Below are 13582 nucleotides of genomic sequence, written 5' to 3'. Positions count from 1 at the left end.
GTGTTAAAATAATACATGTGAATAATTTTAAAAAAACCAAACAACTGAACCTATAGCGTAAAAATTCACGTATCCAGCTCTGTTCTTCCTGCATATTCTCCCCAAATTACCTGGTTTACAACGGTTTCTCCTGCCCCTTACCCAGTTAGCTTCACTCCTGAAGATCTGACCAACCCTATTCTCAATCTCCAGTGGGTTTTGACTAAGGCCTATTAGACACTCTACACTGTCTGCAGGGCATACAGAAGTATGACACGGCCATGAACCTTAGGGACTCCACACAGCAGTTAAGGAGGTAAGATACACATATAATAGGTGAGCTGATGATAATCATAAAGGACTTTAGAACAACTGAATGCCAGGTGAGGCTACTAACAATCAGTGTTTGGCAGTTTAGCAGTGGGGCAGCTCACTACAGGCTGCAGGGAGCGGGCATGGGGTGGAGTACTCTGGAGCCGCTCACCTGGGTGGACACCACGAGAGTCTTCCTCCTCCAGGTCACCCAGCATCTCTGTACCCAACTCCGCTTCTCCTTCTGGCCGGCCAAGCACCTCTGGGTTGGAAACGGCACAGTGTGAGCCCAGGAGACAGCACTGGTCATTTGCCGATGAACAAGGTGACCAATGTCAAGGAGCTGATGTTAAAACTTCAAAAGATTCAAAGTCACTTTCCCTTAGCAGTTTGGGACAATTAGAAAATTATGGCCAATTCGAGTGATCCATTCAGCTAACTGCTGCCTTCAATGCCCCTTCTCAGCCGTCTGAGGCACAGGTGGTCAGGCTTCAGAGCCCGCTGCTTTCCTTCCAACACCACCACTGCCACCCACAGACATGGGCTCCTCTCCGGGTATCTAACTTCATCTGGGCTACAGCACTGCAAGGTAAGGTTAGCACCGCTATCCCCCACTATGACAGACAAGGAAACAGCCACTAGCAGAACACGTGAGCCAGTCGAGGTCACACAGTCCCATCTCTGACCTATTTGCTACTTCCCTCCCCCTCCACTTCGCTCCAGGCACGCTGGCCTTCTTGACAAGCCTCCACGGACCTAGGTTCTAAAAGATTTTGTCAACCAAACAAAATGCATTTATTATGTAATAGCCTATATTTTACATATAAAGATGTACATCTATCAATCGGCACTTCTCATCAACACAAAATGAACACTGGGACCACAAGGACCATCTGTAATTCCAGGTAAACGCCAAGAAACAGTGTTTGGTGAGCCCATGCTGTCTGCCCATCCCAGGCAACAAAGGATTTCTCGTCAAGCAGTCCTAAGTATTAAATGCAGCATGAGGAACCCTAGCCATGTTAAACTCTAAGGCACATGATGACATCTTATCTATTAGTAAATATTATCAAGAACTGACTGGGGGCTTCCCTGGTGGCGCAGTGGTTGAGAGTCCGCCTGCCGCTGCAGGGGACACGGGTTCGTGCCCCGGTCCGGGAAGATCCCACATGCCGCGGAGCGGCTGGGCCCGTGAGCCATGGCCACTGAGCCTGCGCGTCCGGAGCCTGTGCTCCGCAACGGGAGAGGCCACAGCGGTGAACCAACTACATGAGCACAGGGAAGAAATACAAAATGCAAAACACCAAGACCTTTCCGAAAGTCTTCATAAATTGAGGGCCTGGAGACTCCCATTTCTCAACCTGGCTGAGGCCAAGAGAGGATCCACAGCCCACTAGAATCACAGATGCAGCCTGGGTCACAAGCTACTTGGCCAAGAATTGTAGGATGCCTGAGAGCAAATTCTAGGGAGAAAACTCTGCTACTTACTTAGAGAGACCAGAGTCTCATAGCTGCTTTTCATTGCATTTGTGTACAGTTCCTTCTGCCAGCCCTCCAGGTTCTCCCACTCCTGCTCTGAAAAACAGACTCCATCATTTTCAAGTGACCTGGACACCTGAAATCACAAATGTCACATAGTGAGTGTCTCCTACCAAAGCCACAAAGGAAAAGCCAGCCACTGAGAATCTTCACTAACAAAGGGCTGGGCCCACCCCCTCTGGTCTGACTCTCAACCCTCAAGGCTTACCTTGGGGGCCTCGCCCTTGCTGCCCGGGGGCAGCCGCAGGACCCAGAAGTTCCTGTTCCTCAGCAGGTTCTCCACGTTCTCCAGCCGCCTCTGCAGCAGCCCGTACTCCTGCAGCAGGGTCCCCAGCACCGCCCACTTGCCCTCCAGCTGGTTCCCCAACTCCACGGCCGTCTTCTCGCAGTCGGCCAGCTTCTTCTCGGCCGTCCCCGTCCGGCCCTCCAGGCTCTGCAGCCGGGCGGCCTGGGACTCCATCTTCTTCTCCACAGCTTGAATAGCGGCCACCACTGTCCAGAGTGAGATATCTGTGGTCTGCAAATAGGAGCTTTCCTCTGGTACTTGTGGGGGCAGCGTGGAGGAAGTCAAAGCGGTGGAGCGGCGCTTCCTCCTGTGCTGAAGAACCAGATACGGCGTCAGGCAGTCAGTGTCACTTCCAAACAACAGGTGAAAAAACACAATGGGTCCAGTGGGTCCAGGAGCACTTACAGCACCTAGTTTCTACTTCTTTTCTTTCTTTTCAATTTAAAAAGCATGTGCGGGGCTTCCCTGGTGGTGCAGTGGTTAAGAATCCGCCTGCCAATGCAGGGGACACAGGTTCGAGCCCTGGCCCGGGAAGATCCCACATGCCACGGAGCAACTAAGCCCATGTGCCACAACTACTGAGCCTGCGCTCTAGAGCCCGCAAGCTACAACTACTGAGCCCGTGTGCCACAGCTACTGAAGCCTGCGCGCCTAGAGCCCGTGCTCCACAACAAGAGAAGCCACGACGATAAGAAGCCCACGCACCGCAACAAAGAGTAGCCCCGATCACTGCAACTAGAGAAAGGCCGCGCACAGCAACGAAGACCCAACGCAGCCAAAAATAAATAAATAAATTTATTTTTTAAAAAAGATTAAGAGGCATATACCACGTAGTAAACTAATAAAAGCATGAAAAACATAAAAAAATAAAAAGCAGGTGCTTTTACATTCTGATACTGCAAACTATACATCTATACTGTAACAAGAAAAAACTGAAAAGAAGAAAGAAAGAAAAATGTATGTAAAATACCACCATCCAGAAATAAGCTTGGAATTTTGGTGTATTTCCTATAAGTTTTTTTCATCTTTTAACTTATTTCTTTTTCAACAAAACTGCAATCATATTGTACATGTTTTGTTACCTGTGTTTCACTGTCAGCATATTCCGTAAGACTTTCCTGCATCAGTATTCATTTTTTAAGCCCATTTCTTTCTACTTGATATTTTGGACTATTTCTAACACTTTGCTATGATAAATGATGTAACTTACATCCACACTCAACTTCACATTCCTGCTTGACTTGTAGTTGATCATGTCAGCCCTGCTAAAAACCTTTCAGTGGCTCCCCACAATCAAGACAAAATTCCTTAGCAGGACCTACAAGACTCACCTCATTCATCTTTGCACCCTAGCAACTAGTATAGTGAAAACACCTACTAAATCCTTCATAAACATTTACTTAAATGACTTGACTAAGTCCTCAGACATTGTCCTTAGACTTCACATTTTTATGGTCTGTCCCAGACAGTAGAAAAATCACTGTGGCTGAACCTCAAAATTACTAAAACCAACACTTGGGAAGTCTTCCTGAACTGCCTCTTGCCCTCACTGTCTCACTGCATGTTCATTTCAGTCCTAAACCCCTGAAACTTCATATTCTCAAGTGTAACAGCATATACACTTGATTCAAGGCTGCTTCTCTAACCATAATGAGGACACTGAGAACAAGGCACTGAAAGGAAATATCTTTGAAAGAACTGCTACGGCCAGAGCTTATGGTCTGGAGAAAGAAGGGACAAGATGAAACCAACCAGCACAGAACTGAACACTTAAGTTTGGCCATGACCTACTCCAGTTAACCAACTCAGTTCATTATTGAGCATACGAGTCAAAAGCTTAAATATCCCCCTTAAAAAAGATTTAAAGAAAAGTTTAATGTAAAAGAAAAATACAAATGAAACAAAAAAATTAGATTACTGGGTAAATTCATTTCATCACATGTTCTGCTTTTAACTTTAAGTCTCTAAGTCTCCAGTTTTTTGGAATCTCCTCTTTCCTTTCTGTGGCCAGCACTGTGTTGCTTTCTAGCACTTTTTCCAAACAGGAAGGTGGGTTGGGATCTGAGCAGAGAAATAACATCTCTCCTCTTCCACATAGTCAAAGGCTAAAAAGAGCAGGCAAGCCAAGGTTCCTCTTTTTTTTTTTTGTTTTAAATTATCTATCATGACAGAAACAATTTGAATGTCCATCAACTGGTGAATGGATAAACAAACAAACTGTGTCCATTCGTATGTTATGGGTTGAATTGTGTCTCCCGAAAAAGGTACGTGGACGTCCTAACCCCTAGTACCTCACAATGTGATTTTACTTGGAGATAATCTTTACCGAGTAATCAAGTTAAAATGAGGTCATGACAGTGGGCTCTAATCCAATATGACTGGTGTCCTAATAAAGAAGGAGGAATATGGACAGAGACAAACACACAGAGAGAGAAGAGACAATGTGAAGGCACATACAAGGAGAAGACAACCACGTGAAAGTGGAGGCAGAGGTTGGAGTTATGCGGCAACAAGCCAAGGAAACACCTGGCACCACCAGAAGCTGGGGGAGAGGCATGGAACAGACTCTCCCTCACAGTCCTCATAAGGAACCAACCCAGTGGACACCCTAACTGCAGACTTCTAGCCTCCGGAACTGTGAGACAATAAATTTTTTGGTTAAGCCACCTAGTTGGTGGGATTTTTTTTCACAGCAGCCCTAGGAAAGACATACCATGTATCAGAATACTCCTCAGCAATGAAAAGGAACAAGTTATTGAGACTTGTAACAACATGGGTAAATACCAAAATCACTAGGCTGCGTGAAAGAAGCCAGACACAAAATGCTACATACTGTATTCCACTTACGTGACATTGAGGAAAAGGCAAAACTACAGACACAAAACAGAGATCAGTGGTTGCCAGAGGCTGGGACTGGGGGAAGTTAATTACTTAGGGGTAACTTCTGGGATGATGACAATATTCTATAACTTGGTAATATGACGGCTACACATTTTTCAAAACTCACTTAACTACAGTTATGCCGAAGGAGTAAATTTTACTGTATGTAAATTATATCTCAGTAAGCAACACTCAGAGTGTTAAGGAGAAAATATTAGCTATTATAAAAGATACCATAAACAAAGTCTAAAAACAAACTGGGAGAGAATATCTGTAAACAGGATATGAAGTGCAAAGAAAAGATAAACAACCCAAAGATAAAACTGCAACTATAAATAATTTGCAAAAGTGGAAATGCAGGTGGTCAATAAGCCAATGAAAAGACAGCCACATTAGCAGTCAGGAATGCACATACAACCAAGGGAAACCACTTTTCACCCACGAGGTTGAGAAATATGAAAGAAAGGGACAGGAATAACATTCAGAGCTGACTATGACGTGGTAAAACTGGCACTTTCATAACACTCCTGGAAGGAATGAAAAATACTACAAACTTTGAGGAAAGAAAATATCCAGAAAGTCATTAAAAACCCTTTCACCTAGTAATACCACTATGGGAATCTTCAAAAATAAATGGCATTACTGTTTAGTGACATACATACAAAGATGATTACTGGCAACATTCTCTGGAATAGCCAAAACTTGGAAATAATCTAGATGTCTAATATTTTTTTTGGCCACACCGCGTGGCTTGCGGTATCTTAGTTCCCCAACCAGGGATTAAACTCGGGCCATGGCAGTGAAAGCACCAAGTCCTAACCACTGGACCACGAGGGAACTCCCTCTAGATGTCTATTAATAAGAGGATGGTTAAATAAATTATGGCACGACCAAAGATGATGTTATACAACTGTTAAAAAGAATGAGTTAGATCTATATGTATGGTTTGGAAGACTGTTCATCATACATTGATAGGCTGTCAACTTTTAGGGAAACATATTTATTCTGACTTCATTTTCCTAAAGAAGAGAAAAGATATGTGTATATGTTTCTACACACAGAAAGGTCTGGGAAGGTATTCACCAAACTATACTAACATGAGTCAGCCTCAGGATATGAGAGAGAGGAATTTTAATCTTTGATTATAAACTATTGCTTGTTTGACTTTTTCAATAAACACGTATTCCTCCATAATTTTTTCTCAAGTTCCATATATAAGAATATTCCTGAAGGTAGTGAGAAATTTTTTAAAAGTATACTTACACTAACTGTATTTCTAGATTTTCTGGGACAGTCCTGCTTGCATATTGTATCATAGTGTCAGATCATGTATGATACATTGGGCCTGCAGCCATGGTCTGAAACCCATTAAGTACAAGACACAGCCCCTGTTGTTAAGACACCTACAATCTGCTTGAGTAAAACACTAAACAGTTAAATAACGCTCTAAAGTGATACTTGCTTAAGCTGGACTAGATGATATTTAAGGTCACTTCTAACTCTGAGATACCATGACTTATTGAATAGTTTAAAAAAGAATATTTACATAATACATAAAATATATAAAGTAGTGACAACAAATCTCCATGTAACCACCACTCAGTTTAAAAAATTAATTAATTAAAATTAAATATATATATGTATATACACACACATATACACATGCACACAGCATACCTCGGAGAATACTGTGGGTTCTTAAAGCAAGTATCACAATAAAGCAAGTCACATGAATTTTTTGGTTTTCTAGTACATAGAAAAAGTTATGTTTACACTATTCTGTAGTCTAATGCAATGGCATTACATCTAACAAAAGTATATACCTTAATTAAAAGATTAAATTTTTTCAGCTAAATAATGCTGACCATCATCTGAGCCTTCTTTCTGTAATATTAACATCAAAGTTCACAGATCACCATAACAAATATAAAAACAATGAAAAAGTTCAAAATATTTTGAGAATTACCAAAATGTGACACAGAGACACAAAGTGAGCAAATACGTTGGAAAAATGGTCGATGACAGACTTGCTCAACACAGAGTTGCCACAAACCTTCAGTTTGTAAGAAACACAGTATCTACCAAGTGCAATAAAGCAAAGCACAATACAATGAGGTATGGCTGTGTGTGTGTGTGTGTGTGTTTTATATATATATATCACCTTTCCAATCCTTTGTGCAACTCTCTGAAGTAACTACTATGCCAAATTTGGTTTTTACTATGAACTGCCCTTTTTCATGTTTGTTTTTTTTTACGTTTGTTTCCAAAAAATATATATTCTTTAAATTTTGCATGTTTTAGGATTTTATATGAACAAGTCACTCTTCTACAACTCCTGGGAATAGCTTGTTGTTGCAGGTGGCTTTAATTGATTCATTTTCATTGCTGTATAATATTCCATCGTGTGACTATACCATAGTTTATTTTTCTGTTCCACTATTGATGTTTCCCCATCTCTGTCATTACAAGCAGTGCTATGATAAATAGAATTGTGTCTGGCTTCTAGTGGACATGGGCAAGTTTCCCGAGGGTATAGTCCTAGGAGGGGAATAGTTGGCTCCTGAACTTAAGCAGATAATGTCAAATGTTTTCCAAAGCAGTCATACCAATTTCATTCTTGTCAGAAGTCTGTAAGTATTCTGGCTGTTCCACAGCTTCATCAACATTTATTACTGTCAAACTAAAATTTGCATCCCTCTAGTAGATCTGAAATGATACCTCATCATGGTTTTAACCTGCATTTTCCTTGATTTTTAACAAGGGATAAGCATCTTTTTTATGTTTATTGGCCATTCAAACTTCCTCTGACTGAAATCTTTAATCCATTTATCTTTTGGGTTATCTGACTTCTCATAGGATCTATGAGGTTGTCTCATACAATTTCTCTGTAAATTCTGTATACTAATCTTTATCAGTCATATGTGTTACAAATAACTTCCCTTATTTGTGCCTCATTTTAAAATTCTCTTTATTATCATTTGATTAAAAGTCCTTAGTTTTAATGTAGTTGAGTTTTATCACTATTAATTCTTTTGTGGTTTGAACTTTTGTGTCAGGTGTAAAAAAAAAATCTATATCCCACAATACTGTCTTCTAAACACTTGATAGTTTTGACTTTCACATTTAAGCATTTATCTCAACTAGAATTGAGACAGTATTTGTGTACAGTGCAAGCTTTGATTTTCATATGGAAAGTCAATAAATAGATCTAATACTATATAATGAAAAATCCATCATTTACCCACTAATTTTTTTTTTTTTTTTTTTTTTTTATGCGGTACGCGGGCCTCTCCCTGTTGTGGCCTCTCCCACTGCGGAGCACAGGTTCAGGACGCACAGGCTCAGCGGCCATGGCTCACGGGCCCAGCTGCTCCGCGGCATGTGGGATCTTCCCGGACCGGGGCACGAACCCGTGTCCCCTGCATCGGCAGGCGGACTCTCAACCACTGCGCCACCAGGGAAGCCCTACCCACTAATTTTTAATGCTATCTCTGTCATAAATCAAGTTTTCATACATACAGTCAGTCTGTTTCTGGCATCTCTGTTCTGTTCTATGGGTCAATTTTTCTACTGCTTTACCAAAATTACCATCTTAATGACCACAGCTTTTTGATAATTATTGATACAAGTCCCACCTCCTTATTTTACAGGAGTATCTTGACTAACTTTGGCCTGTTGATAGTTTACAAGCTCGAAAGGTTTCATAAAAATATCTTTAGAGATTTTGTTTGGCACTGCATCAAATCCATAGGTAAATTTGAGAAGTGACATCTTTAGGATAAAATGTTTCAATTCATATACACAGTATATACTCCTTTTGTAAGGTATTTTTTAATACCTTTTGGTATTTAAATATATTCCATAGGTATCTGTTCCAATCATGAATTGCTGTATCATAAATAATTCCAAATTTTGTGGCTTAAGACAACAACATCTATTTTGTTCACAAATCTGCAATTAAAGGAGGGTTTGTCAGGGACAGTTTGTGTCTGCCCCACTCCATGTCAAGCAGAGCAAATCATAGGCATGTAGGTGCTGGAATCACCTGAAGAATCCCAAGCCACATGGAGAGGGATGTTGGTGGTGGTGATGGTGATGTTCTGTTCAACAACCCTACCTAAGGTCCCGGTCTACAGTCAGCATCAGCCACCAGAACACACTTTCATTTCTAATGGGGTATTTTTGCCTTCTCTCTTTTTTCACTAATCTCTCTGAACATTGAAATTATATATTGATATGTGGATAAAAAAATTAGTATTATCCTCTATATCTGTGCTGTCCAATATAACAGCCACTAGAAACATGTGGATGCTTAAATTTAAATTAATTAAAATTAAATTAAAAATTCAGTTCCTCAGCTATTGAGCCACATTGCAAGTGCTCAAATAGCCACATGTACTTTGTAGCTACTACACTGAACAGGACAGAGAGAATATTTCCATCATCTCAGAAAGTTCTATTGAATGCACTACACCCTTACTAGTTTTTCTCTGCTTGATAAAATACTAAGGTTGTGTTAAAATTTCTACTATGATAATGGATTTTCCTTGTAGTTCTATCAATTTTTGTTTTATGTATTTTGAGACAGTATAATTAGGTGCACATAAGATTAGAAATGTCCTATCAGCCTGGTAAATTGAGTCTTTTACTATTATAAAAGTAGTAGTAGCCGTCTATCTCTAGCAATATTAATACAGTTAAGCCATTTTTCTTTTGATTAGTATTAGCCTGGTACATGTTTTCATATCCTGTTATATTCAACCATTTCTATAGCTTTATCTTTCAGTTGTATCTCTTATAAGCCATTTGCTGAACTTTAACCAATCCTATCAATCTTTGCCTTTTAACTAGAACATTTAGTCCATTTATATTTACTGTAATTGTTGACCTATTTTTATTTATTTTTACCTTTTTTGTGCTATTTATCCCATCTTGTTTCTTGCCTTCTTTTAGATAATTTTTTCTTATTCTATTATCTCCCCTTTTAAATTGTAAGTTATACAGCCAATTTCTAGTCTTTTAGCAACCATCCTAGAAATTACTTACAAAGACCTTTAAATATCTGAATTCTGATCATCTCTTCCTAACGTTTACATCAATGCTGCCATGTATTTTAATTCTGCCTTTGGTTTTACCCCACAAGAGATTATTACTGTTTTATTCAGTCAATAGTTGTTTAGATTTACCCATTTTAATGGATCATCATACTTTCTTACACTTTCACTTTCCACTTAAGATAATTTTCCTTGTACCTGAAGTATATCCTTTAGAACTTCCTTTAATAAGAGTATATTGGTAACAAATTGTCAGTTTTAATTTGTCTGAAAATATTTTATTTTACCTTTTTTTTTGAAAGGTACTTTTGCACAGTTTTAAAATATGGGATTACATAGTTATTTTCTTTTAGCCCTTTGATGAAACCATTCTACTGTTGGCTGGCTTCCACTGTTGCTGAGAAGCTGAACCTCATCAGCCTTACAATGGTTCATTTGAAGTTAATCTTTTTTGTTTGGCTGCTTTTAAGAATTCTCTCTGCCTTGTATTCTGTACTTTCACTATTACGTGTCTAGGTAGAGATTTCTTTATGTTTATCCTGATTGGGATCTACGGGACTTCTAAGTATTAGTATTTGCACCAGTCCTACAATATCCTCAGCCACTAGATATTCATCAAATATGTCCTCCAGTGCAGATTGTGTGTGTGCATGTGTGTGTGTGTGTGTGTTTCCTACTGGAATTCCAATATGTTTTTCTTCTGGAATTGCAATATCTGAAATCTCTGAAGGTCTAATTTTGTTGCCCATTAATTTTACTGGCTTTTTCTCATAGTTTTTTATCGCTTTTTGGATAACTTTTTATTGTGAATTCATTTTTCTTGGAATTTTATCTGAGAATTATCTGAAGTCTGAGTTAAGTGTAGACTCCTCTGGAGAAGATCTGTGTTTATTTCTTATAGACGGCTGGAGGCTCTACTTTAAATTCTTGGCTTAAGGTTTCCCAGACACCAAGGTCGTGTGAATTCAGGCAATAAACCCACTTGAGAGTCAACATGAATTTTCAAGGGGCACCTTGCACCCATCTCCCAGCACCAAGGTTTGACATGATTTTCTTTGCAATCACTCCTTGGGGGTAAGAGCTTACTTCCAGTTCACACTGAACGTTGCTCTTTGAAGTCTCAGTTTTTGAGACGGGAGTAGGAGGCGTCTTAGACTCCCCACTGTAGGCTCTGAGTTTTGTCTTCTATTTTCCAGGTCCCTTGAGGTCATAAACACTACAGATGAATGTTCAGCAAATGCCCTCAAAGTTGGCTTCAGAACTCTGCTTACCTCTTAAGCACTCCATTTTCCACTTAGTCTCTGGGCTCCACTTATTCTTTTTTTTTTTTTAATTTATTTTATTTATTTATTTTTGGCTGTGTTGGGTCTTCGTTGCTGCGTGTAGGCTTTCTCTAGTTGCGGCGAGCGGGGGCTACTCTGCATTGCGGTGCACGGGCTTCTCATTGCAGTGGCTTCTCCTGTTGCAGAGCACAGGCTCCAGGCACGTGGGCCTCAGCAGTTGCGTCACTTGGGCTCAGTAGCTGTGGCATGCAGGCTCTAGAACGCAGGCTCAGTAGTTGTGGTGCATGGGCTTAGTTGCTCCCTGGCATGTGGGATCTTCCCAGACCAGGTATTGAACCCCGGGTCCCCCGCACTGGCAGGCGGATTCTTAACCACTGCGCCACCAGGGAAGCCCCTCCACGTACTCTTTACTAGCTACATTTCAAATATATTTGTTTTTCCCCCTCAGCATTTTTAGTTGTTTTCATCAGGGCACCCACTTGGCCATACTGTCAAATAAGAGGTACAGAATCTTCATCTGAAGATGAGAAAAGAAATATGCTCAAGGACAATTTAAATACGTTCTGCAATGACAGATCCATAAATTACTTAAAGGATAGTTGGGGATTTTGGAGGATCTTTAAGACTTCTTCTTCTTTTTTTTTTTTTTTTTTGCGGTACGCAGGTTTCTCACTGTTGTGGCCTCTCCCGTTGCGGAGCACAGGCTCCGGACGCACAGGCTCAGCAGCCATGGCTCACGGGCCCAGCCGCTCTGCGGCATATGGGATCTTCCCAGACCGGGGCACGAACCCACGTCTGCTGCATCGGCAGGCGAACCCTCAACCACTGCGGCACCTGGGAAGCCCAAGACTTCTTTTTAACAAGGTCTGTTGTAGACATGTAGGTAACGGCGCTGACCAGTCAAGAAGTACTCTGGAAATTAGTAACTTGTCCTCCTGCCCGACTTTAGTACTACAATTTGATCTTGGGGAAAAGGCAAGTCTTTGACTGGATCACCTTAACTTAAAGGGATCAAAACGAGGTAAATACTGTGACATCATGAACATCTGTGTCTTGTTTCCATAATTTGTTGAAAGCAAACACTGTGTTCTTTAAGTCTTCCAATCCTTCCCCTCTTAGTTCTTACCCACTTCCTATAAGAACCAAATACAATGCACCCAGCTCATGGTCAAGTTTTCACTACAGGATCTCCTTAGCCCTCTATCCTCACAAAGGTCTCACACGATTTTGAAAGTGTTTCTAGATCGAGAAATGCTGCACTAAAAACCAATTAAACTCCATCTACCCTTCCTATAACAAATCATCTTGTATCATTAAAATAACCACCACTTTGTAATAATATGAGAGTGTCAGAGCTGCCAGAAACCTTAGAGATCGTCTAGTAACTAGTCCAACACTCTCAACTTACAGCTAAGGAAAAGGAGGCTTCAAGTGAACAAAGTTGCCTAAAATCACTAAAGTGGATAGCTGAGAGCTGAGTTACGGCTGACACCTAGTTTCCCGACACCGTGCCCAAGCTCCACGTCTTGCCATTCCCTGAATGGGGACATCTGGGGAAGGGGGAGAGGGAAAGAGATCAACAGCTTCACAGACAAAAGCCAACAACTACACAGTGAGATAACACCTGTCCCAAGGAGAGGAAGCCCAACCTGAATTCAACCTGCGGCTGCAACCCAGGGCAGAGTCTGTAGCAGGAGAGCACGGCAGAAGAAACGAGGGAAACCCATCAGCCCGAGAACGAGCTGGTCGCAGAGAGGCAGAGTCCTGGGGTCCCCGAAGCACCGGGCAAGTTCACTGGCAGTGACGGGGACCCAGGGTTTCCAATCCGCGCCCCCTCGCCAGCCTGGAAACGGGCTCTCTTAGGGCGGGACGAAAACGTGTAGGGACGGTAGCAAATGCAAGAACATGAAACAAACCTCCGAGAAGTTTCTCGGCGAAGGCGCGTGGCACTGGGGCTGTGGCCCGACGCGGAGGAAACCGACAAGGGGAGGGCAGAACTCTGGGGTTGCGCGGAGAGGTCGGCGTTGACCCACGCCAGCTGCGGACCACGGCCGCCCAGCCCCGCACCTCGAAGCCCCGCCCCGGCCGGGGCTCCGCCGTCCCGAACGCGCCCTCGGGTCCGCGCCAGGAGGACTCTTACCCGAGCAGGCGCCGACTCCGCCATGGCTGCCAGTCGCCCCCCAACACCCTGGCCCCGCCTGCTACGCCTCGGGGTGCGTGCGGGTCCGCTGGGCGCCCGCGGCACCTCC

General features: G+C 42.0%; 1 protein-coding gene across 2 annotated transcripts in view; it reads right to left on the bottom strand.

Annotated features, from left to right (window-relative positions):
- Positions 1 to 13582, bottom strand: part of ZNF212 (zinc finger protein 212) — a 15953-nt gene extending 2371 nt beyond the window's left edge. The window contains exons 1-4 of one of the 2 annotated variants that reach the window (XM_029234170.1): positions 13474 to 13582; positions 2039 to 2423; positions 1780 to 1906; positions 464 to 553 (exon numbers count right to left, since the gene is read on the bottom strand). In XM_029234170.1, coding sequence (XP_029090003.1) covers positions 464 to 553; positions 1780 to 1906; positions 2039 to 2290 — 469 coding nt within the window. In that variant the 5' untranslated portion in view covers positions 2291 to 2423; positions 13474 to 13582. Of the gene's footprint in view, positions 1 to 463; positions 554 to 1779; positions 1907 to 2038; positions 2429 to 13473 lie in introns of both variants that reach the window. The other variant, XM_029234169.1, reaches the window with a different exon arrangement.

The sequence above is a fragment of the Monodon monoceros genome, unplaced genomic scaffold (assembly GCF_005190385.1).
Source record: "Monodon monoceros isolate NGI ecotype Baffin Bay Population unplaced genomic scaffold, NGI_Narwhal_1 Super_Scaffold_2, whole genome shotgun sequence".
In the NCBI taxonomy this organism is placed as follows: domain Eukaryota; kingdom Metazoa; phylum Chordata; class Mammalia; order Artiodactyla; family Monodontidae; genus Monodon; species Monodon monoceros.
This window is presented reverse-complemented; position numbering and strand designations above follow the sequence as displayed.